Below are 25460 nucleotides of genomic sequence, written 5' to 3'. Positions count from 1 at the left end.
CTGCCCCCCCCACGCGGGCTGCCCGCCCTTTTCCTTCATCATGCACTGCGCAGCCCTGCCCCCGAGGGAGCACGCGCACGCGCACACTCCGGCACCGCGTCAGACGTTACAACGGGCAACGCCCGCGATTGTTCCTCGCGGCGCATGCGCCGGGGTTCACCCAACCCGTGAGGTCACAGTCTGTTTGTCACGTGATAGACACTAGGTCTCACACACCCCCTTCCGGTTTCGTAAGGGGTACGCACGCGCAGTCTCGCTCCCGGAAGTGTCCCGTTCCCTTCCTAGGGAGGGAGCCGGAAGCGAGTGAGTGGGGCGGGCGGCGCAGGCGGCGCAGGTACGGACCCTGCCATGTCGGCTTTCGACACCAACCCGTTCGCCGACCCGGTGGACGTGAACCCCTTCCAGGTAGGCGGGACAGGAGCGCGTCCGAGCCGGGCGGCTCCCGTCCCCTGCCCCGCCCCCCGGGACGTGGCGCTGAGTGGGGGGGCCGCCTGCCAGTGGTGGGGCCGCGCTGACCCGCGCCGCCCAATCAGGGGCGAGGGGGCGGGACTGACGAGGGGAGTAAGGGGGCCCCCCGAACCGAGCCTGTGGGGCTGTGCCAGGCCCGGGACGGGAGGAGTCCCAGGGATGAGGGGCTGGGTCGACCCGCCTTGGGGAAGGTGGGGCCTAGCGCCCCACGTCTGGAAGTGGGGGCTCCCCCCAAAGCTGTCCTGGACTCCCCTCTTTAGCGCCCCCTCCGGCTGTGACTCACCTGCTCTGCCCGTCGCGCGTGTCCTGGGGAGAGCCCCAGGCCTGTGCCCCACCCTGCCCGTAGCCCCCCAACCGGCTTGCTGAGTGTGCTGCGTGTGGGCTCCCCCCTTCAGGCGGTACAGTCCGCGGGGTCTAGCTCCCTCCCCCTCCTCCGATGGTGCCATGCCCATCACCCGCCGTGCAACTCAGGGCCACCCTCCCTGCAGCCCTCCAGTCTGCGGGGGGGCTCGGAAGCAACAATGTCTTGCTGGGCTAGGGCATGCCCAGTTGATTGGGAGATAGGAGGCATTGACTGGGATAGCAAAGGGCTCCTGTTTCTGGCTGGGTTCCCAGGTGCAAATCCTGCTGGCTTTTCTGGGGGTTGCAGCCATATACGGAAGGGGAGAACTAGGTATACAAGTACAGATGGGCAAACCATTTGAGAACTGCTAATCTAAATTAATCTGGGAGAATGTATATTATTTGTATTACTGTAGTGCCTGGAGGCCCTGGCTGAGAGGAGAGCTCCCATTGTGCTGGGTGGTGTTACATATATATCAGAGTGTTCTCTATTCCAAAGAGTTTGCAAGCTAAATAGACCAGACAGACAAAGCGTGGAGAAAAGTAGTAGTGTTACCCCTGTTTTACAGAGAATTAAGCAACTTGCCCAGGGTTATGCAGGAAGTCTGTGGGAAAGCTGGGAGCTGAATTCAGGTCCAGTGTATTTAACCACAAGATAGTCCTTCCTCTTTTACCTTCTTGAAGCTTATCTTGGGAAATAGTCTTCATTAAGAACACTATATTTCAAGTGTGGCTGTGACCTGTGGCCCCTTTTAGGAAAGATCCCTGTCACTTTGTATTTCAAGGGCTAGTGGTTCCCAATCTTTTTGAGCAGCTATTTCCACTTATCAGGATAATATCCAGGTAATTATCCAGGATAATATGTTGTCTGTCCTGGCCAGTGCCTGCTGCCTCCCATTCAATTATGCTTGCTGTCACCTACTATATTGTGAAAATAGCTGGCCAAGCTCCGTCATGAATACCTTTTGCCATGTTCTCCACTTACTGTAACCAGTTCTACATTGGAGTGTATGCAGCAGTATGAATGAGAGGAGAATCAAGCTCATTGAGAATGTGCATGCAAGTGAATGGGAGTCAGCAGTGGAAGAGTATTAGGATGTAGAGGCTCATATTGTGACAGGATTGCCTGCTCTATGTGCGTATTCTTGTGGTAAATGTGCATGCAATGCTCTTGGTTCAAAAAACATACTCTTTCTTTCTGCAGAATGTATTCTGACAAGTGAATGAGACACTAAAATCTCTCTGGGTATAAATGACATGGTGTCAGTTACTGTGATAAAGTGTACAGGAAGCTCTAGCAACACTGGATTGCAAGTACGAGGAGAAGTTATAGGTGTGTTAAATATTCCTGTCAGATAGTTGCGTTGCTGTACAGTGGCAGAGTGATCTAGAAACTGTTGCTATGTTTCACATTCTTTGTAGACTTGTGCAATGTTCTGTCCATGTGCTGTATTGCTCCTTCTCTAGCAGTACTACTCAGCATACAGAGTTAAACACACACTCTACTAACAGAGATTTGGTTGTCTTGGCAAAGGTTCTTTGAACCTAAGAAGAAGGACTTCTTTCTGAGGTGCTCTGGGATTTTGCACACACTCTAAATGCTGCCTGGATTCTTTTTATACTGAGTTGATGTCTGTGTGCGCTGCCTTGAAACCTTCATTTATTTAGCTAGAGAGTAGGTGGATGGCTCCAAAAACAGCCAGTTGATCCTAAGTTATATGGCTATAGATGTGAAGATGACTGTTAACACATTACATTTCAGAGATCTGTTTATAGGAACATTTCTTTACTTTTCTGACATGTAATAAAGATATCAAGACATAACAGAAAGCTGCTTCTTGGGGCATATCCTCTTATTTCATGGACAGCTTTTGTGATATTGAAATCTGGTGAGCCAGTAATAATTAAAATCTTAATAACAAAAGATTTTGAGTTCATTATAAACCCAAGGGGGTTAGGACCCAGAAATATCTTGTGCATACCCAAGTAAAAACAGAAATATTGGCTTGTATGTGTTTGAGAACTAGAAGTGGATCATGATTTCTTTTTTTAATCACCTTTATTGGGCACATTTAGTGGCCTGAAAATATTGGTATTGTCCGTTTGCATACTGGGGGCATGTACCTACTCTGTTGGTTTGTGCATCATAATGCTGTCACAGAGTCATTGACCTGACGTACTTGAGTTTCTCCTCCAAACAAAAAGATCAGATATAATCTAGAACCAGGTGATGCTAGGATGGCAAACTTCTAATTTTTTTAATAATCCACGTAAAGCAGGTTAGAGTAGGAAGTCAGAGGTGTGCATGTGTGCTGGGTGTGTGCCAAAGGAATGCTTTCCATTCCTACCAAATAACTTCGGTTTCTAACGTTCCTTCTCTCCTTGCAGTCAATGATAACTTACATTGTCTGTTTTTCCAATAGGATTCTTATTCATCCACTGTGAGGCTCCTTTGGGGTAGGGTTCTGTTTTATGTGATGAGTATAATATGAACTATTCTGGACATGCTAAGAAAAGATTCTGATCACTTGTCCACGAGCAGCTAAGACTTCAAATTTGATTGTCTGACAAGAAAATGTGCTCATCCTTATTTTAGGTCTGGGGTATCATTAAGTAAATTAAAATGAAATATTATAGTGTGACAGTAGCAAAGAATTAAGTCACTTTCTTCTAACACTGAACAAAGAGCTTTATTGGAATAAGAAAAATAGCATTATCACTTAAGCTTTTCTGAAACGTCTGCCTGCAACTTTCCCCAGACCTCATCCAGTATGATTTCATGCTACAGATTTAAAGAAACGGTACAGATTATCCTCACAGTTGTTGTTGTAGTTGTCTAAGGGCATTTCTTTGCATTCTGCATGTTCTGTTTTGGACTGTTGTGTCAGGGTTTCTCATTCACATTCTCTGTTAACTAAACTGATTATCACTTGGTTTTATGTTCAGTTTTGCATTGCTTTAATATACATTAAAATGCCTCTGCCACCAGTAGTCTGGACTCAGAAGAAAGATTGTGTAATTTATTTCAATTTCAAGTAAAAACTCTAATGCCTGAATAACTCTATAAACTCTAGAGAGACAAGGTGAGTCAGGTAATATCTCTTATTGGACTAGCTTCTGTTGATGAAAGAGAGAAGCTTTGGAGCTACATGGAGCTCGATTTCAGGTCTGCATTCTGTGTAGCTCGAAACTTGTCTCTTTCACCAACAGAAGTTGGTCCAGTAGAAGTTATTACCTCACCCACCTTGTCTGTCTAATATCCTGGGACCGTAACATGGCAGATAGCTCCAGAATACCAAAACTCATGTTTGCATCACAAGTATAGATAAGAACTTGAAGTCTCCATTATCTTTAGGGGCATAAAGAGTAACATTTAAATTACAGTCAAAATAAATTCAAATGTCTTAAAATGGGGTATAATCTTTTGAGATACAGAATAAGCAAGATTGTGGCTAATGCGACGTTCTATAACAGCATGAAGAGGATTTTGCCTGTACTTGCTTGGGCTTACGCACTGTCAGAACAGCCTATGTTAACTGCTGTACGTTCAAGCCAGCTAGTTGGGATGAGAGCTCTTCTGCCTTGATCTACACAGCTCCTAAAGCTGTTTTATTAGCTTTGTGATTCTATTAGCTGACCCAGATACTCCAAGTTTTATCACGAGAGAGTACAAGGTGCCCTGTCCTGCCCAAATCTGATGTGCTCCTATTCTTGCTCAGCCACAGAAGTTTGTGGATCCATCAGCTAGCATACTAATAAACCTAGTTTGGGTGTATTTGAGATGCTTGCTCTTAAAACAAACACACAGTTTTTGCAGCTGATTCTCTAAAAGCTTTTTAATCTGTGGTGTTAGTGTTTGATCCAAAATCAAGGCCATTTTGGGCTTGCAAACTGCAGCGTAATTTAAAACGTCAAGAACTAAAATCCTGTTTGACAGTATAAGGGAAGCGAAAGAAGATAGTAAATCTGTGAATCTCTTCGTTGCATTCTACAGAGCAAAGTGACATTACTGCTTCCCTGTGTTTCATATGAGCAGCATGTAGGGAATGAAAAGATTTTACTCTTGCTTCAAAGGACTGACGTTCTGAAATTCTTGTACTTTCTGCAAACTACCAAGCATTCCATCTTTCGGATGTGAAACCTAGAGATAGCTTATGATTTCTCAAAAGTGTTTGTCTAACTCAGCAGCTCCCCAACTTTATTGCTTCACATGCCACCTTAAAAAAATGTTGTCAAGTGAATTGATAAAACATCAAGCTCCGCTACCACTGTTTGGGAACCCCTGGTTTAAATATCTCCTACTTCTAACAAGCTCCACTGTGCCATGTGCTTCAGGCTCCTATGAGCCAGGCCTTCAGTGTTACTTTCTGCCTGATAGCTTTTTTTCCTCCTAAAACCTGACAGGGTGGCTAGATGTGTTCCAGACACTTGGCCGATTTGAAAGAAACTGTAAAGTCTTCATGTCTATAGCTGATAAATCTGATCTGCAAAGTAAACTGGTTGGCCCTTGCAGCCACAACTAAGTTTGCACTTTTAAAAGGCTATAAAATAATATTAGAGGTCGCCTCTCTCTCAAAATGGAAGCAAACTGTTTTGCTGCAGCAAGTGATCAAAACTGTAGCTTTTTACTGCAACTCCTAATCTATCCCAAGGCAGCTCAGTTTTCTTTGCCGCACTCCAGCCTTTGCTGTTCTACATGGCTGTGGAACAGGACACCCAACACTTTTTACTGCCCAAATATGGCTTCTGAAGAATAGGAAGCTTTTTCCAGTTGGATAACTCAGGTTCTTTGGACAGCCTTACCTACCCTATACTCCTAAAAACTTATTATTTGTTCTTGATGTGGTAGCCATATGCTAGACCTTATATCTGGTTTGTGTTAGCCGTTAGCAGATGGTAGCTGACAAAACATGCTGTTAGCTCATGGTAGCTTCCATGTTCTAACTAACATATTTTAAACATCTAGTGTAGACAAGACATGTTGCCTTAAAAATGTGCAAAACTGATCAAGCTAAAGTATGGGGGAGCTAACACATGCTCATGTCGCACCTAAGTTCTAGTCTAGACAAGAATCCATGTCTCTGATAGGAAAAGGACAGTGCTCTTGCAGGTTTTAAGAGGGTTGTTGAGTTTTGTGTGATGTGGAAAGGAAAGACAAGCTGGAAAGGAAAGACAAGCTGACTAGGATGTTGTTAGCTTCACTTTGCTACTTGGGAAAGCCATGAACAGACGCAGAGAGTAGGACTACCTGTCCACGCACTCAGGAAGACTACTGTCAGAGCTCATGCGTGGAAGGTTTTCTTAGGGTTACAAAAGGAATTGGAATTGAAACTTTGATTTTTTTAAAAAGGCTAAATTCTGCAGAAATTGATGATGTAGGGGCCTTCCTTCCCCCTACCCCTCCAGTTCTCAGGGCATCTGTAGTTAAATCTAGTGACGGTGGATTGTCAGCGCATCTGGTTAAACTGGTGCTTTTATTCCAGAGGTGTACATGTGCTTCACCCTATGGATGAAGTGATTGAGGTAGAACTTGCACCCTTTGTTCTGGGCATCCTCTGCCTGCAGAATTACGGGTATATATAAGTTCCCTGGAAAGCTTTTGCAACCCTGCTCTGCCTGGTGAATGCAACCTGTTTCTGAGACTTCATCCTGGAGTGATTCATAAACTTGTGTAACCAGTTAGTTAGTCAGGGAGTGTCTAATCTCTAGGGGACGTCTAAAGTTACTCATTAAACAGAGCTTTCTATATACACTTGATCAGAAAGCTGTACTAGAAGCCAAGGGACCTATCTACAATATGTTTGAGACAAGCCAGTTGGCTTTCCCTGGGTTTACAGCTCTGATGCTTACCAAACCAGAAACTTGGCCAACCTTTATGTATCTGAATTCTCTCTCCTCCTCCCCTGCCCAGCCTAGCAATTACCTTTTGCCTCATTAACAACAAAAAATAAAATGGCTTCAGCTGATAGATACATAGACTGCTGGAGAAGAGAAAGCATCTTGCTTAAGCAGAGCTCCAAAGGTAAAATTACATGGCTGTTCAGTTTGCAAATGACTGCAACAGAGAAGCAACTGTACCTCATTCTACCTTTGGGAGACAGAATGCTTCAGGATCAGCAGCAGCAGCCAATGTCTGGCTATTCAAGGGAGAACCTTTAGCAAAATACAGCTTTACTTTGTATACTTCCTTTCGTACAAACTGTATCACAAGGCACATAAGAGATAACACAACAGAGCGAGGAAGACCGTTGTCTTTGGAAGAGATGCAGGGAGGCTTTTCATAGCAGTAAGATTATTGGGAGGGACCAAAAGGAGACTGGCACTGAGTGGCGGAAGGAGAAACTGATGTTCCTACAAACATGATCGTGTGTGATCAGTTAACCTGAAACCATAGCCTCATTCTTGCTTTTTTGCCTTGTCAGAATGGCTGCTTAGGGTTATAGTTTGGTAGTCCAGAGGGCTGCATGTAAGCAGTTTGTAGTAGCTGATGTCTGTCAGCTACCTGACAACCTGTTGAGCTGATTTCTGACAACCTGTTCAGCTGATCTCTGCTGCCCTTGATAGAGACTCTTGTCCAGGATGGACTACCAATTTCTTCAGCTTTACAAAAGGCTGTTGTAGCTGTTGTCTAGTGGGTAAAGTTCAGGGATGAGAGGAAATCTGGGTCCTACTTCCAGCTGTGCTGAAGACTCTTTGATTTGGGGAGATTAATCTCTCTGTGCCTCAGTTTCACTGTCAGTGTTTTTACCTAGTTTACAAAGTGTTTACAAAGTGGTATGGCTTTCTGAAGTTCTGATCAGCCATTGGTTTTGTTTAGCTTAACAAATGTAAGGAAAACTATCCCAATGATCACATTGATCAGAAGATCTCTACGAACAGCAGGCACCACCCTATGCTCTCTAGGTAAGTTCCTGCAGAAGTGAGAGACTTTTGGGCAAGGATCTGGAATGAGTGACAGACAGGAGAGGTAGCTTCCTGGCTTGTTGGGGCTTCTGCTTGCATACTGGGAGAACAGTTCAGATTCCCCCCCTGCTGTGAAGGCTGAGGGACCAGGAGTAGTTTGAAGTGGGTATCTTTGACTGAAGCCCCACACTGAATAAAATAAACACCAATCCACTATCCTGAGTTGCTAGTTCAGCTTGAATGTAGTATGAGTGCAGATCGGCTGGATTCTTTCCTCTTCAGACTTCAAGGCAAATGAAATCCAGACCCTAGGATGTCATTGGTCCATAGTAAATATTGGTTACTGTGTTCGGCATGTGGGAGTGGACTTTTTCCAAGGAAAAAGCCAGTTGGGGTGGGGAAAGAAAATGCATTAAAAAGCACAGCAGACCGGGGGTAGGGCATGCATACCTATCTACCTGCTTGTGTGGTGTGGACATGCAGGGTAGGTTGTCTAGAGGCTGTCTTTTTTTCCCTTTAACTCCTGCCATTGTCTTAAATGCCCTTCCCCTTTCTCTTTCAGGATCCCTCTGTGACGCAGCTGGCACATGCTAACCAAGGTGGCTTAGATGAATTCAATCCCTTCTCTGAGAACTCCCGGCTGGTATGTGGCTCATGTGATTACACCAAATATCTACACACCTGTTGTACCAGGCAACTGGGTCCCTTGCTAGAGGAGACTATAAAATGAATGAGCCATTCATAGATGTGTCCCCAGTGGACAGTGACCTGTTACATGCACAATACACTTCTCATGAGACCCCAAGATCAGAGCACTGGTGATCTCCCTGCAGGAATTCTGCACTTATTGCTTTGGCTGTGAAGTCAAGGCAAGGTTGGCAATCCCTAAGTGTGGAGCAGAAGTCGTCTCATGCCAGGGGACATAAGTGTCAGGCTCAGTTTCTCTGCTGGGAGAGGGATTACTGCTGTGATATCAGTGCTAGCTGGGTGGTTAGGAGCAGCAGGGACCAGCTCCAGTACTGTTGCGGGCAAGTGGGAAGCCAGGGAAAACCAATAGTTACTGTTCAAACAATAAAGCAAAGCACCATTGGTCTCTTCTCTGGCATATGATGTTACCCATAATGTCATTCTCCGTATCTTGTGCAGGGTGATGAGGAGCTGACAGATATTTCAGAAACATAAAATAAAGACACTTACGCAGGATGGTCCCTGGTGTTCCTGGGACTCCAGACCTGACCTCTAGTTTGGCACATGCCTCCTTGAAGACACTTGCTGTTCAGCCAATGGAAGTACTCTGTGTAATGCTCATTTGCTGTGTCACTCTCTTCATCTAGACAAATGGAGCTCAGACAGGTCCAACGACGCAGCCCGTTGGCCCTTCGCAGCCTGCTGTCCTACAGCCATCTGTGGAACCCACTCCTCAGGTAGTGTACCCCAGCCACCCCCTTTCTGCTGAATGTATGGACAGCTCCTGCCATGACTGCCACTAGGCAAAGCTGTTGGAATACAAATGAGCCTCTCTGCGTCTTACAGGCCATCAATCAAGGCTTTTCTAGAGGGATTGGAGGTCAGAACAGGAGTCATTTGGGTGGGATGTGGGAGGCTGCAGCTGACCGGCCCCACCCTCATTTGCATTTACTATGTTGATTGGCGTTGCAGTGGGGAATATTTAATGTCTTAAAAATAATTCAGAGTAGTAGACAATGTAAAGTCCTCCTGTCTTTCCCTCTGCTACCAAAACTGACTGCATTTTCCCCGTTCTGTTTGGCCTTCTCGCACTTATAACTTGTTACTGGTGTTAGCTTAGTTTCAGGGAGGAACAGACACACTCGGTTCTGTGAGTGTGGACACAGTGCAGTTGTGTGTTGCAGCTGCTGCTTAGACAGGCCAGCAAGTACCAGCCGTTCAGCTTCATCTCAGCAAGCAAGAATTCAGAGAGACAGAGGCTGCTAGGAGAAGATTTCAGTTCTCAGAATAGCAACAAGATAAAAGAGATCCAGGGGAAGGTAGGCAAAGTACAGAGAAGAGAGGGGGCTTCATGGCCTTTTTCTTGGACCTCCAAAATTTCCTGTCCCAGGCTGGAAGGTTGCCTGTCTAGTGTCTATAGTTGCCGGAAGCCTAGTGTCTATTCCCCTGCATTGTAAAGACCCCTTCAGCTTTGCTTTTACCCCTCACCTCCTAGCTGTTAGTTCCCTATTACATCCTGAGCAGACTTGGGCTCCTGGCTCTTGAAACAAATGGGTGCTAATTTGGAAAGGATCCAAAATAGGAAATGAGAGAGACCCTTGGAAAGAGGGAGTTCTTATCTTGCTTTTTGTTCAAATTATCTTAGTTCTGGTGAAAGGTCCTAGATTAGCACCTCTGAAGCCCTCTAGTTGTCCAGAGCACAGGGGGCAGCAGTGCAAGCTTTCCCCACCAATATGCCCCTTGAAGGGAGAGAATATCTTCATGGTTCATTCAGCCCTTGACCTCTCTGCTGAGTGTCAGCTGGGGAAGGGGGGTCGTCGTGGTGACAGTGCTTGTCTCCATCCAGTCTCCAGCAACACATTTCAGAGGTCACAATGGATTTCAGGGGAAAGGGATTTGGTCATAACTGGCTTGGGCTGAATTTAAATCCAAAACCCAGGGCTGAAAACCTCTAGGACACCCAGGAAGAAAGCATAACAGCTAAACTAGAGCAGCTAAAGGAAAACTGGATATTGGCCCCCAGGCACCTACCAAAGTATTAACACAAAACCCTTGGGGCATGCTGACATTTTCAGAGGTTAATTGAGGACAACAAAAAGTAATGGCCTCAAATGAGGAGGAGAATGTGGAGGGAGTTGCTCAAAGGACTCTAGCAATGAGGCTTGCTGCGCAGTAGAATAACTTGCCAGAGAAGCTATGGAATCAGTGTCACAGATCCCATAGGACTTTTAAACAGTCTCTTGGAGGAACCCCTTGAGCATGGCAGACCCCCAAGGGATCCCCTTCCTTCCTTGAGGGGAGGCCATGCAGTCTCACTGCCTCCTAGACTGAATGCCTAGGCTCCAGCCCTCCTACCATGGGCTCTGCCCAGCGAGTCCAATTGAAATAGACGCATAGATGTTTGTCCATGCTTCAGGGACTAATCTACCCCAGCCAGTGCTGGCAGTGACACCCAGACAGCGTTTTCAAAGCACAGTGTAGGGGTTGTTAGTCAGCTGGAACCCAGCACTGGAAGTCCATAGGTTAACACAGAGAAATAAAGGTTAAAGCCAAGACCATTCACCAGCCAAGCTCTGGTAGTGAGATCTGTTTCAGGCTTTCTCTCTGTCCCTGACCTGCATAGTCAGTCGCAGGAGAATAACCAGAACCCCACACTGTATTCCTTGCTGGTCACGTCCCAGTCCTTTGTTCTCCAGGCAAGGCCATGCATGAGTCACTGGAGTTTGAATTCTCTCTCTAGACCCCTTGTTGATCTGTGTCGGCCTCAAACCGTTCGATAACGACTCTCTTCATTCCACCCTGACAGTGAGGTGGCTCACATGCCTGTGTTTCCTGTGCTGTTCCAGGAGCATTGTTAACCCTTTTGTCCCCATTGGGTAGCAATGCAAAGTATAGAGGGAAACTGAGGCACATATAGGATCCATACAAATGTTCCAGAAAATTCCCACTTTGTCATCGCCAATCCCTTCCTCGAGGGTGACTATGAGAAGGGAGCTGCTGGCGGATTCTGTTGAAATCTGTTTCTAACATCCTACCACGAACGTTGGCAGAACGTTGAAGGATGTCTCAGACCAACCATGAACGTTCTATTTCTGAGGTGTCCTCAGCCTTCTGAATGTTGCTGAAACACCCATTCGTGTGTATGCATCCCCCTCTTCCATTAGGAAGGGACCCTTTCACCACTGAATGTCTCTTTGGTTCTGATTGTTTTTTGGTGACTTTCCATGTAGACCGTAGCCTCAGCAGCCCAGGCTGGACTCCTTCAGCAGCAGGAGGAGTTGGAGAGGAAAGCAGCGGAGCTGGAGAGGAAGGAGCGGGAGTTGCAGGATAATGCAGCAAGCTTTAACCGTGAGTAGTGTTTTTTCCCCCTGTCTAAGTATCCATGCTGTCACACTCATCTAAGCTCACGTGTACAAGAGTTCCCCCGCCATTTGCATTCTGCAGGATATTGGATCCTGTTATATTGTGCTTGCTGGGGCTGAGTCTGCATGAGAAATGTCTAAATGTCACAGCAATGAGAACTTACACACATCATTTTAGTGTAGTTCTGTGGCATCCCACATGAGAGGGGGAGTGATAAAAGCTTAAGGCTGGGATTCAGGAGACCACTTCCTGCGTGATCTTGAACAAATTGGTCTCTGCTTCATTTTTTTGTATAATGACACATGGGTAATGCTGCCTATCTCAGTCTCATACATACATTAGACCATGTGACCCCTTTTATCTCCTTTCCCATTTGTCTCCTACACATGGTGATGTTCTCAGGCACTCACCTGTCAGCAGCTGTTTTATTATAGGTGGAGCTTGTGGTGTCATCCATAGTTAAGGTTGCCCGACACTTTGCGTTATAAGACTCTGTTTGCAGTTGCTTTGTAACTTTGCCAGACATTCATTGTTCAGGCTGAAATTCTCCATGTTGGGTGCATGCCCCAGACTGAATTTTTTTGGAAAGTTTCAGCTAAAATGATTCAGCGACTTCTGAGGATGAGGTTTGGGGGAAAATGCCTTGTTAAAATAGTCTTGCCAACTGTCTTGTTATGAAGTTCTGTTGCTCCATGCTTTGGAGCAGGGACTTGAAATTTGGCAGGGTAGTTGCCTTGAAAGCTTGTCTCTCTCACCAACAGAAGTTGGTCCAATAAAAGATATAACCTCACCCACCTTCTCTTTCCAATATCCTGGGACCGACTACAACTACACTGCATACATGTGGTGAATGAGGCAGAGGATTCCAGCAAGAGATAGATGGTCTCATTGATAAGGAAATACAATCTATTTCTCCATGGTGGTGTTCTATCCCACCTCTGCCACAAAGTTCCTGTGTGATGCTAGTTAAGTGACTTAAAACAAGCTTTGTACAGTTGGCCACTAATTGTGTGTTCCTCAACTTCCTGGATGAGACACTTAGAGCCAGATATATAGACGTGCTGAGCGCTCGCAACTGCAACTGAAACCAGTTGGAATTGTGCTTTGGACACACACTGTCGAGCTGGGTGAAAATTTTTCAGTGAGTAGTAAATTCATTGAAAAATACATTTTTCAGGGCACCAAAGCTATTTGCAAATTCAGTGAATAGTTTTGGCCAAAAAAACAGTCCCAAACCCTGAAGAAAAAAACTTGGAGCAGTCAAAATGGTTTGTTTTGAAATGTTGTTTTGAAATGACATTTTCAAATCAAAACTGGGTTTTTAAAAGTTTTCTCTTGTGTCAAGAAAAAACAAAAAATTCAGTCTTGGTTAGAAACTTATTTTTTTTTATTTTTTGCTTGTTTTTGGTGCGGCCACTGAACCGAAAGTCTCAATGATTCTGTTGGCTCTAATAAAGAGTGCTATCTAATGCTAAGTACTCTGGGAAATCGGGCCCTAGGTGTCTCACATTAAGCACCCTAAATTATTGGACACTTTTGACAACTTCGGCCTTAGTGTGTCTGCCTCATTTTCCAAACTGTAAAATGGAAATAATGCCACTGCCTTTTCTCACAGGAGTGTTGTGTACATAAATTAGTGTGACAGCCACACATTTAATGAGGACAATACAAAGTAATATTTAATACCTATTCACTGAATGAGGCAGGGGTTCTATGGATCAAAAACTGTGTGTGTAATTCATGTAATGAATGACTATGGTAATACATACACATGAGGAGGCCAAATTAAGGTTGCACAAGCAACCATAATTCTGGCATTTCCTAGCTCAAGTGTTTGACTTTGCATCCTTAGTGTTCTTTTACTGGAGTTTTTTGATGTAATTTTATATAGGTTCTTATACCACCCTCTCATCTGAGTACCTTCTAGTCTCACACAAAGCACAGTCTGTCACGCGTGGCTCATGCTTTCTTTCATCCTTCCCAAAGGATGAGAATTGCGTGTGCAGTGTATTGTAGGGTTTTAGTTTCAGTAGGTTTTTGTGTGCGCGCTGCCTGCTGTGTGTGTTAGAAAAGGCAGTTCAAAGTCGCACACGTCGCTCTTAGAGCAGGAGATGGTGAGGTTTGTGATGGTCCTTAGTCCCTGCAGGAGTTTGTTCCAAAGTCTCAGCCCAACCCTCTTGTGAGCTCTTGTCTGCTGAGCTGATGAGTTTTCCTATCAGAGGCCTCTCAAACAACACTTGACCCGTTTCATTGGTGTCAGATTCCTAGCAGTGCTTAGCCATCTATGAGTGAAGCTCCAGATGCAGCTTCTCTTCCAAGGCACAGACTATTCAAATCACATTTCTAGCTGTGGCCTGCTTGCTGCATCCTTTTCCCAGGGTCCAGTTTTAATATATATTGATTATTAGTCTGCCTGCTTGTGAATAGTTGTGCTTTAGTGAGTCTGTCAAAGCAAGGAACTCTGAAGGATCTCTCCTTTTTTTCATTTTACAGCAAGACAGAACAATTGGCCACCCTTACCCAAGAAGTGTCCAATCAAGCCGTGTTTCTATCAGGACTTCTCTGCAGACATCCCAGCCGATTACCAGCGAACATGCAAGATGCTCTATTACTTGTGGATGCGTGAGTAACAGCCTGTAACTGGGACAGTTGGGGAAATAGAGTTGGGATGGAAGGAGAAATTGGGATGGCTCTTTCTCAGGAAGCTCTCTATCAAATGTTGACTCTTCCATAGTAGCTACTGATACTGCACTCATCTACAGGTGTCTTTTGTAGCTGTAAAATCCTGGTCCTCTGCTTTTTAAAGACAGATCTAAAAAAGATTCTAGTTCAGCCCCAAGTTATTTGGCTCAATGCAGGAGTTTCTAGGTGAAATTTGATGGCCTGTGTTATGGAGGACTAGATAATCATAATGGTCCCTTCTGGACAATCAAATCCATGGATCTGAAAGGATGATGGTTTTGTTTAACTATAATGCATCAGGATACCCAAGCCATGCTCCCCAGTTGCTGTTTATCAGCCTCTGTCTAGTTTCCACCTAAAGTAGTAATCCTGTGTGGGATGTTGTAATCACATCCCCAGCAGCCAGTTATGGTGTCCTAAGAAGAATTAAGACTTTAGGCTGGAGTGAATAGGAGCAGTATCAGATGGAACTCTTAAAGTAAGATCCACCTTTCCGTGCAGATGGCCCTTGTTAGGGAAGGGAAATGCTGAAAACATGGCTCACGTGCTACCTAGTTTCTACAGAGAACGTTGTGCATAGCATTCCATGAGAGGTCAACGATGCTTTGGCATTTTGTGGGTTTTCCGAGAGTTTGCTAATATGTTTCCCTTCTTTCTTCCATCCTGAACAGTTCACTCGGTCACCCTGCTTCTAAACCTGCTTGCTTGCCTGGCATGGTTCACAGTCAAATCAGAGAGAGGAGTAGACTTTGGTCTCTCAATCCTGTGGTTTGTTTTGTTCACTCCTTGTGCTTTCCTCTGTTGGTATCGACCCATCTACAAGGCTTTCAGGCAAGTACCATTTTCCAGTTTAACCAGCATATAGCCGTTACTGGGAAGAAGTGCAGCTTAATCAGATCATAGTATGTTTGCCTGGGGGATTTTCTTCGGGATATTAGATAGGCCAAAACCTTCCCTACAGACTGGATGTTGGGGGTACGAGACTGATCTTGTGTTCATGGTGATGAGGTTAGACTGGATAATCATGATGGTCCTTTTGGGCCTTGAAATCTACAAGCCTATCTAGATGGATGTAGTGAAAGATCATGTGACTGCTGCTAGATATGCCATATTAAAGACAGTAGAAACCTAAAGTAAGTGGGAAATGCTTGTCAATGAGATATTAATATATCTCCAGTGTCCAAACACCACTAATTATTTGGTCATGGTTACTATTTGTGTTCAGAAAATTCTTGAAAATAGTAGTCCAGTTAAACATCCTGGTTGTATGATAAGTATTAAGGAAGTGGGCTTTATCATCATACGTTCCATTCAGAACAAGTTCGTGCATGTTGCAGCCACTGTGTTTGTTAATTCTCTTGCTGCATGGCTTCCTCTTGGTGCTGCAATCCCAACCCCTCATGCAATCTTCAACTGGAGGAGGGTTCATTACAATTATTTCCCTTTTATTTACAAAATGCTTTTTTGTAATTCCTAGATTTCACTTACCCAGTTTCTCCCCTTGCAGGTCTGACAGCTCCTTCAGCTTCTTTGTGTTCTTCTTCGTCTTTTTCTGCCAGATTGCAATCTACATCATCCAGGCAGTTGGCATTCCTGGCTGGGGCGACAGGTAAGCATGACTTATAGTGTGTGTAGTGCGGCCCTGAACGGGCACCTTTTCAACAGGATGGCAGTTGTCTGAAGAGTTTGTTTTGTGCTTTTTTTTCCCCTTAAAGTTGTCTGTTCTCTTCCATTTCTCTCTTGGTGCATGGCTTCCGCGGAGTTCAGCTGCAGTGCATTTCTCCTTGTCGCTTCCTTTTCTAGTCGCATCAGAGGCATGTATTTCCTCTGCTAATATTGCCTGACAGTTCCCAACCACTCCTTCTTGTGCTGCCTCCTGCTTTCTCTTTATTTCTGAATGTCTTTCTATGCCTATTTGGTACCACATCTTCAGCGGAGATCTTGTCTGGGTATCCTGGAAGACCCCACATAGCTTTCTCTGGTGGAGGTGTTGTTCTATAGATCAGTACGTGCTAATAATCTAAAGACTGGGTACCAGAATCCATCTTTCAGCAGTTCTGATCCCACGTAAAATGAGAGCAGAGTTTATTAATGTGTTGGCTGCAAATTAAATGGAGAGAGAAGCTTTTTTTTTTCTTTTTTAATTCTAGCTTTTTTTTATTCACTATTCTTCACATTATGCATGAAAAGAATAGCGAAAAGCTCAGGGCTGGGAGTTTGGTTCTGGGGATGCCTTCTGGTAACAACTGCGGTGAAACCACAGTCTATTTTTGCCCACAGCCTGCAGAAGGGCTTCTGGGCAAAGCAATCCTTGAACCCCCTCCCTCTCCTGGTTCTTTGACCCTGTCACAGTCAGAGTTCCATTTTTAGACTAACTTTGGAGAGCACTCTGGTTCCCAAGAGCACACTGATCTGTAGGAGAGCCACTCCCAAACAGACAGTATTTTAATTGTTGGCTAAATTGTGTGATTTGTGTTTAGGGGTAGTTAGAATAGAGTGGAAAATACATGGCTAATGAAACACATCAAATACTTCCTTCTCTCTGATCTCTTCTCAGTCGCCAAAAGATGACACAATTTACTTAGCAACTGAAATTAAAAGCACTTTTCCAATGGTGAGAGGAGGACTTTTGTCCAGATAGATAACTCTGGATTCTAGCTAAACATCTTGGTAGTCCTAGTCCGTTGCACTTTATCAGGGATGTAGCCCTGAGGATCTCTAGGAATTAATCTTAGCAACTGGCATCTCCTAAGAGTCAGCTCTTACACTGTGCTCTTTCATCCTATTTTCTTTGTTTCTTCCACTCCCCACAAATATTTCCCCAGCCTTGCAAAACTCTAATGAAAATACTGGCCCAGGCTCAAAATCTACTTGCCTGCTCTTTCCTGTGATGATAAACCAGCGAGTAGAATTTTACGGGAATGCTTTGTCAATAAAGGTGTTTATGAAGGTCCCAAGTGCTTTGATTAATGCATGACAGCAGAGCCAGAATGGTGTGGGGACTATAACCATATTTCAGAGGATCTCTCAGCCAGGCAGGGTTAGCATAATGCTCTGTGCAAGTGTCAGAGAGAGGCTGCTTCTGAAAATGAGTGGCTCAGAATTGCTAGAAACAAGTGCCCCAGCTGCATTCTGGGCCTCAAGTCCCATAATGTTAACTATTTGGAGTTGGATTTTGTTCCTTTCTGTGATCTTGGCCCAGTGAGTCTTCTCCTTTCCCAAGTCCATGGTGCTTTTTCCCATTCCTGTGGGATCTCCAGCTAGCAACCACTTCTGTGATTCATATATTGGGTTAACTTTTAGGGTATGTCTACACAGCAGCGCAAACCTGAGCTCACACCTAACCCCTCTTGCATCCAAATACCAATTGTGCTAATCTAGGGCTTGGACCTAGGCTCCCAGAACTCTGCAGGGCCAGAGGGTCCAAGCCTATGTTAAGCTGGGACTTAGCCTCTCAGCCCTATTGCTTTCCTGGGTGCTCACGGCCCCAGCTTGACTCGGGTCCCGGAAACCCTCTGGGTGTATCCCAGAGTTCCCAGTGGCCACGGAGCAGCGCTGCAGATAGCTGGGAACATAGCAGCCGGGAGCTCCACTACTGCCTGGCTGAGTGTGCTCCCTCCGTTCCTGCTCTGGCTCCTCCTCACTGCTGCTTGGAGCTTGCCTGGAGCAGGGAGCAAAGCTGACAGGCAGGAGGTGGCTCCCAGGATGTTGGGGGTCATCCCGCCCTGGCTGTGCTGAGCAGAAAGCTCGGCTGCTCCCCCCTCCCTGCAGGGCAGCTGCTTGGTCCTGCTCCTCTCTCTATCCCGGGCTCCCAGGCCCCCACTGCCCTCTTTGGGCTGCGTATGCAGCGTGCACAGTGAGGGCTTTGAGTGGGAGCCAGCCCCAAAACTTCCCTGCAGCCTTTCGGGGATCCCTTATCCCTGCCTCCTGGTTGCAGCAGGGGCAGGTTTAAGGGATCTCCGGGCGGGAAAGAGTACTGAAGCACACTGGGCCCCAAACCCTGGGGGTGCCCTTCACTGTTTCATAGCTGGCAGCAGCCAGACTCTGGGGAGTGAGGAAAACAGACAAAAATAAATTAAAAAAAAAAAAAAAAAACCCAAGCAAACAAAACTACCTTCATTGAACAGCCCATTTTAAAAATTAAGAATTGCAAAGTTTCATGTTAATAGTTTGACAGCCCGGGTGACTGATGTTCTAATTATCCTCAGAACAGCTGCACATGAGCGGTTTCCTGCCCATGTGACTCAGCCTCGAGGTGGAGAGCCCAGTTCTCAGGTTAGAGGGTTGTTCAGTATAAAACCCTCTCAGACTGCTGTCATTCTGCTGAGACAGACACCAGAGGTGCTAATTATGCAGTTTACATACTCATGTGCAGCTGATCCCATCAATAGCACTGGGCAGGAGAGGGGGGTGCAGGGAGTAAAGTTTTCCCACAGTGCACCATGTTCCTAGGGCTAGAGTGTCAACATGGGGGCAGAGGGCAAGGCTAGGAACCCTGGGATAGGGTTATTTTGACTTGGGTCTGTGCACTGCAGTGTGGACGCCACAGCCCTAGGTTTCAGCATACATCAGAAAATCCTCAATCTAGAGATAAACTGCAGTGTAGACACTCAAACCCAGGGTTTCCTGACACGGGTCAGCTGACACATCCTACTAACCCTAGGCTTACACTGTTGTGTAGACATAGTGCACTTTGAGAAGGAAATGGGAAAGACACCTCACTGATCCTTCTCATAGCTAGTCCAGCAGCTGGAATGGTTTGGGTAACTTCCTGCATGAGACTGAAGTCAGTAAGGAGTTTTTCCTGTGGTCTGACATTCCTGCAGCAGCTCTGCTTGGCTGCATGCCCTCTCTGTGGTCCCTCAATCTTCATGTCATCAAATAACCTAAGCAATCTAGTGCTTTCCCAGAACCTTGTCTGCCTCTCTTGTCCCTGTGTGTACCTGGTACTCTTCCTCTGATGAGCACTCTTTGTTACAGTGGTTGGATTGCAGCTTTGGAGGAGACCGGGACAAGCTGGGCTGTGTCCATAATCATGATGGTGGTGGCTGCATTCTTCACGCTGTGTGCTGTCCTCTCGCTCATCCTCCTAAAGCAGGTAAGTTACTGAATGACAAGAGCTGGTTCCAGTTAGATCCAGAGTCCTAGGGGAAGTACACTGCCATATGCAAAGGGTTTCCCGGTATTGAACCCTAATCTCTTCTAGAGTTTTGTGGCTAGTAACCAGCTTAGCTTCAAAGGAAGGATGAAAGTAGCAAGTTTGTGAAGAGGTGCCAGTTCCTCCTTCTGGATTTGCATCAAATCCCTCATAAGAAGCTGTGAAGGAAATTTAAGTAATCCTGTGGATGAAAAACTAGCTGAGAGACCGGAAACAAAGAAGGTGGAATAGATGGTCTGTTTTCTATACGGCAAAAGGTTATCGGGGTTGGTTGGCCCCACAAGGCCAACATTTGATATCTAGAAAAGCAGAGGAGCAGTGAGGTGGCAAGATTTGCAGATGCCATTTAGGTCAATTGAAACTAGAACAGACCATGAGGAAGTTCAAAGGGATACAGACACACTAGGAGACGGGGCAGGATGATGGCCGATGAAATTCAGTATTGGCAAATGCAGGGTAATGAGAACTGGCAGGAATAACACGAATTGCTCTCCGACATAGTGGGTGTGATTAATTGTAACCACTTGCGAAAGAGCTTGGGTTTCATTTGGATGTGTCACTGAGGGTCTGCTCAGTGCGCGGTGGCAGTCAGGCAAGGAAGTGCTGTCCTGATGCATAAAGCATAGGGAAAAACCCCAAAATCGGCAGAATCCTGCCACTCTGTGAATGAGATCGATGGTACAGCCTTGCCTGCAATAATGTGTTGGCTCTGCATAACATGGGTGGGTGATGGAAAAGATTACAGCTATGCAAGCAACTTCCATACCGAGAGTGAGTGAAAAGATAGGAGCTAGGTCGTCTACAGAGGGAAGGTGGCAGAGGCAGACGAAATAGTAAGTGGGCTACAGAGAACAGAAATCACATCTCTCTGATCACGCTTTTATCCAGCACATAATTGATCTGTTCACTGTCCCAAGATCTCAGTGAGACCAAGCGCTAAGTAGAATTTTGAAAAGGATCAAACACTTAGATGGCTCATGAGAACATCCACAGTTACCCTAGATAAGATGAAATATATAAGGGGTGTGAATCTTCCTGCTTCAGGAAATAAGCCACTTGTTAACTGATGGGTTAGGAAGAAGCTATGGGCACATTATTCCATAGTTATCCATCAAGAAGCTTCTTTGACCTTCCCCTGAAGCATCTGGTCCTGGCCAGTTTTGGAGATGGGACACTGGATTAGATGAAACACTGGGCTGATCTGGGAAAGCAATTCTTATGTTCCTGTACCAAATACTTCAAAATCATCACCACCAGATGGTGTTGCTCATTTAAACTAGGCCATGTTCTGCCTCCTGCAGCCACAAACCAGTTCCCTCCCTCTACAGCTGCCACCTGGCAAACACATCTACCTCCTGCTGTCCTAGCTCTGCTCCCGACACGTCCCACCTGGCTTCCTCCTGCAGAATCTGGATGGATGTTTGCCAGATATCAAAGGCAACGGATTTGATATCTGGGGATTCTTGGAGGGGGGGGAAGGAGTGAATTCCTTAGTCACTTCCTCCTTGAGTCTTAAATCCGATTCCTGGGATGATGTTGGTCTCTGTGACACCAAGTACCCTGATACCCAGGTCTCTTGTGTGACAGTGTTAGGCTTGCACTCCATCCTTTACTTGCATGGAAGTCCCTGGTTATTCATCCTCCACTGAGTTGAGTGCTCACCACTTGTAATGAATCTCTTTCTCGTAAATCTTCCACAGCTTGGGCTGGATGTGATTTGGCTGACAGCCCCTCTTATTGTTAGTGGCATCCCTTCTCCATGCCTGTGAGGCTAGCTAGCTATGGAACTAGGAGGAGAGGAATTTGCTAGCTTCCTGTATGCTGTCCCAAGGTTCCAGTCAGCTGTCTGAGGTCATGGGGAATCCCTAAGAGAGATGGTGCTGGGGCGAGGGGGAGAGTCCTTAGGCTGACAGATTCTCTCTCCTTTCTCAGGTGCACTCTCTGTATCGGCGGACAGGAGCCAGTTTCCAAAGGGCCCAGGAAGAGTTCTCTCAAGGCATCCTAACCAACAGGAACGTCCAGAATGCAGCTGCCGGTGCCGCGTCTTCAGCTGCCCAGGGTGCTTTCCGAGGAAACTAACCCTTTCCATGAGTACCTCCACTGCGTCTCCTTCTTTTCATCACAACCTGATCTTAAGATGCACTTTCTATGGGCACCATGCTAACTCCATGACGCCGGCTGTGGAGATGAGAAGAGGTCTCTCTAGCTCCAGCTCATCTGCATTTATGGCGACTAGTTCTTTCCTTGCTTTGGGGTAGGGGATAGGGAAATATTCTCATAAATCAAATATCTCTCTCCTTATCCAGGACATGTTCAATGTTTTTTACTACCTCTCCTGCTTCCCCATGCTCCTGTGATAGAGACAGGAATCTTCTTCACTTTTTATTAGCTCTTCCATTGGGTTTTGCTCTGAAGGATTTATTTTGCAACTTACGGGAGGTGTGTGTAAATAATAAGGGAGGAATCTGCCCTTTGTTTTAAACTTCTATGCTAATTAGTTCTTGACCTCTTACTGCAAGGCTCCCACAGGGTCCGGTTAACATATGGCATAAAGGGTGCTGTTGGGAAACTGCTCTTTGCCAGCCTATTGTGATGCAAAACTCTCTCCCGCTTCTATTTTTTCTCACCTTGGGGTGAGGGTCCTACCCAAGATTGTACTATGGAATCTTATTCCTGTAGCCCCCAAGGGGAAACATGGAGGGTTAATCCATCAAAGTGCAGCCTTCAATATAGCCTTAAATCTCGGGGCGATGGGGATAATCTCTATACCTCACCAGATCCACTGTCACAGCATTTGAGACGACAGCAGCTTCATGGGGGAGCCTGTAGGGTTGGGGGGGGGTGTCGCGTGGGGTTTAGGATGCGGAGGGGGAGACTGAGAACATGGGAAGCAAACTGAGCCACCAAACCAGCTTTGAGAGGAAGTGCTCCAGTCTTTATACAGCCTGCACAGTCCCTGGTGAGTATGTTGCTGGGTTCAGAACACTACATTCGCTTGCAGCTGGTCCTTCCTCTTCCCTGCCCAGCTTGCTCTTCACATTGAGAGGTTCATCCCATGGAGCTTGTGATTCTAGGGGGTGAGCGGACTTTCTCCAGGGGGAATTCGTATGTTTATCAAGGGAGATGAGTCTTGCTGTGAAGCACGTTCCTTTTTGAAAACTCTGTCTATGCAAAACCCTCTCTACTGCTCAGGGCTCTTCCTGGAAGCACGTGCCACCTTATCTGGACTGCATGCCTCTCCTCAGGAGATAACCACCACCTCCTGCCGCACTCTGCCTCGCTTAAGATTGCACATCGGTGTTGATGGGGATCACGTGTTGCTGGATTTTGATGGGAGTCCATGTATCTGTTTTTTGGTGATGAAGTTTCCTGTTTGACCTTGAGCGACTGGTTAGCTCCTGAGGTGCCCTCCTGAAAGCCCATGAGACTGGGAAGGGAGGGAGGAATCTGCTCTTTCTTTAGATTTGTGACTTTTGCAGTGGACAAAAAGTACCTGCTCTTCACCAGCTGCTTTATCCCTTCCCTCTCTTGTTGGCTGTTGAATCTTTAGAATCCTGGTCTTGTGAGCCCCTCTTCTCATGGGAAAAAGTGGGAGGGGGAGAAAGGGAGGGTGTCACTTTTCCAACAGCAGGCTGAAAGGGGATTGGGAGAGAAAAAGTATGAGCGCTCCTATGCACTGAAGAAATCCAGGAACTCTGGGCAAGAGGGGGCAAAATCCCTGAAAAGAATGGTGTGATCACTTGCAAATTGTTTATAACGGATGATGATGATGATGAACACACATGGCATTGGTGTGGATATGCAATGCAGAAACTCCTCCCCAGACTCAGGCTTGATGCCTCATTCTTCATAGGCTACAGAAACGCTTCAGGGCTTGCTGAGTGCATCTGGACGCTCCTGGTCTTAAGTGTATTAAAAGTAATTATTTAGTCCATCTAGAAAGGAGAAAAACCCCAGCCACCAGCACCCTCGGATGTTTGCTCTCTTCTGTCTGTCATTGGAGCCCGTGACACCCAGTCCATTGAGAATATTGCCCCTTTCTTCAGAGGGATTGAGTGGAGTTGAGTTGCGGGTGAGGGTCTGCTATGGAATTAGGGCCCTTGCTTTGCTTGCATCCATATTTGATCTGGTTAACCAATCAAAACATAGCTAATTAAACCTTCCCAGATTTAGGGCCGGGTCCCATTTGGTTTGTGGCCTCTCTGAGGAAGGTGAAGGGCAGGGGAAAGACTGGGAGGAGCAAAGTGCTTGATACCTTCATGTCAACAAGGGAGGGGTTGATTTCCACTGTGGTTCTGATCTCAGTTTGTTATATGGAAATAGTGATGGGGGTCATCATTAATACCTCTCCTTCCAGCATAAGAGACCATGTCTGTTTAAGCTGATCCAGTGCATCTGGTGAGGTTTCGTCTTGCCTCTCACTTTTTTGAATGTACATGACGATGGAAAAATGAGACTTTAAAATTCCCCCTTTCTGATGTATTTCCCCCTCTAATCTTTTCATGTAAAAATGTATATGTTAAGTCAAACTTTTGTGCTTAAATAAAAAACAATAACCCTAACCCCCAACCTTTGTGTGAATCTGCTGTTTTAAACCTGTGGTGATCGTCCATTCCATTCCATACGTTAGCAACTGAAGTCCTATGCTAGCACAGAGGAGATTGACCAGAGGGAGGGGAGGAATCCTTTCATGCTGCAGTCCTCATGCCTTCAAGAGGAAGTAAGAGTGAACAGAGGTCAGACAGCTTGAGGTGTTGTTCCTTACAGAGGCATGGCTGCCATGTCCTGGGATCCTTCTGATCATTTGCCAAAAGACCACTCCAGAAGAGTGGGTCTCAAGCTTATGTCTGTCTCAGCTCAGTTGTGAGCCGTGGATGTCCTTGAAGCTCAGAGATGCTCCACAATCCTTAAAACTCCTTTGAAGCATGGTTGCAAAGTATGTGGGGCATGTGTGAGATTGGAAGGTGCTTCCCTGCCCCCATATTACTGAGTAGAAAAGATGGCACCTCTTTGAAGGAAAGGCTGACAGCACAGAGGCTCAGGTGGGTGCTGAGAGAAAGGAGCAAATACCGTGGCTCAATGCATTTTATGCCGTCTTTGCCAAGGGTACCAGCTCTGATTGCTTTCATGCACCACAGCCCCACCTGGTTCATTGCAGTGCTATGTCTTGGGTGTTGTGTTAGTCTAACTCGAGTAAGCTGACACTTCCTGGCTTTTAAATGAGTTGGACATGAATAATCTTACCACTTGCTAGTACGGTCACTAGCAATGGTAATTTGCAGTTAGTGGGGGTGATGAGAGCTGGGCAAGCACTAAAGCAACAATGGGGGAAATACTGGTTAGTTAATATCGCAAAAATATTTCAGCAGAGTCCCTCCTTGTTGCCTAAGGCCCCGTCGCTGCCTGCTCCCAGTACACTCCCAAAGACACACTTCCTCTCGCTCTAATCTAAGGACACGTGTTAGTTTTAGATCTAGGGTGTGGATGTGGGGCTTTAGGAAAGAGGCTGGTGATGTGGTGTTTACAAGATACTGTAGACATAGAAATGGGACTGTGATTGAAAAATTCATGATTTTTTTTTACAAAGATGAACCATGCACGTAGGGCCCCAGGTTGGCATCTAACATATTTAACTACATCAAGGTCAGGTTTCTGAATCTGTATCAGTCCATTTAAAACTCTTAAAGGGACACTGCCAGTGTAAACACCACCTGTCTGTGGATGTTCTACCTGCTGCTGTTACAAATAACACCTAAACTCACTGTAACGGCAAGCGATGACCCAGAGAGGTCCTTCTCCTGTCCACCTCACAGTGGGCAGGGCCAGCCCTTTGTCCAGTCAGCCTCACTCACACCTG

General features: G+C 46.0%; 1 protein-coding gene across 2 annotated transcripts; it reads left to right on the top strand.

Annotated features, from left to right (window-relative positions):
* Nucleotides 1–271: 271 nt before the first annotated feature.
* On the top strand, nucleotides 272–24172 carry SCAMP2 (secretory carrier membrane protein 2). Of its 2 annotated transcripts, XM_067534649.1 has the most exons (10): nucleotides 272–405; nucleotides 8276–8356; nucleotides 9048–9137; nucleotides 9585–9728; nucleotides 11631–11748; nucleotides 14257–14385; nucleotides 15117–15276; nucleotides 15953–16054; nucleotides 19426–19543; nucleotides 21536–24172. In XM_067534649.1, exons 1-10 carry the CDS (start codon nucleotides 349–351, stop codon nucleotides 21680–21682), a joined length of 1146 nt encoding a protein of 381 aa, XP_067390750.1. In that variant the 5' UTR covers nucleotides 272–348; the 3' UTR covers nucleotides 21683–24172. The 2 variants fall into 2 exon arrangements, with proteins under 2 accessions (XP_067390750.1, XP_067390749.1); XM_067534648.1 differs by lacking the exon at nucleotides 9585–9728.
* Nucleotides 24173–25460: the final 1288 nt, after the last annotated feature.

Source organism: Emydura macquarii, unplaced genomic scaffold (assembly GCF_026122565.2).
Source record: "Emydura macquarii macquarii isolate MOO-44397 ecotype Brisbane River unplaced genomic scaffold, CSIRO-AGI_Emac_v2 contig_3451, whole genome shotgun sequence".
In the NCBI taxonomy this organism is placed as follows: Eukaryota; Metazoa; Chordata; order Testudines; family Chelidae; genus Emydura; species Emydura macquarii.
The sequence above is the reverse complement of the archived record's forward strand: the minus strand, read 5'-3'. Positions and strand labels throughout refer to the sequence as shown.

Excerpts from the sequence above, each read along its gene's own strand:
- SCAMP2 (XM_067534649.1), top strand. The coding sequence starts at position 349 with ATGTCGGCTTTCGACACCAACCCGTTCGCCGACCCGGTGGACGTGAAC. Across the intron at positions 9,138-9,584 it reads CTGTGGAACCCACTCCTCAG|CTGCTGCTTAGACAGGCCAG; the intron begins GTAGTGTACCCC and ends TGTGTGTTGCAG. Across the intron at positions 19,544-21,535 it reads CGCTCATCCTCCTAAAGCAG|GTGCACTCTCTGTATCGGCG; the intron begins GTAAGTTACTGA and ends CTCCTTTCTCAG.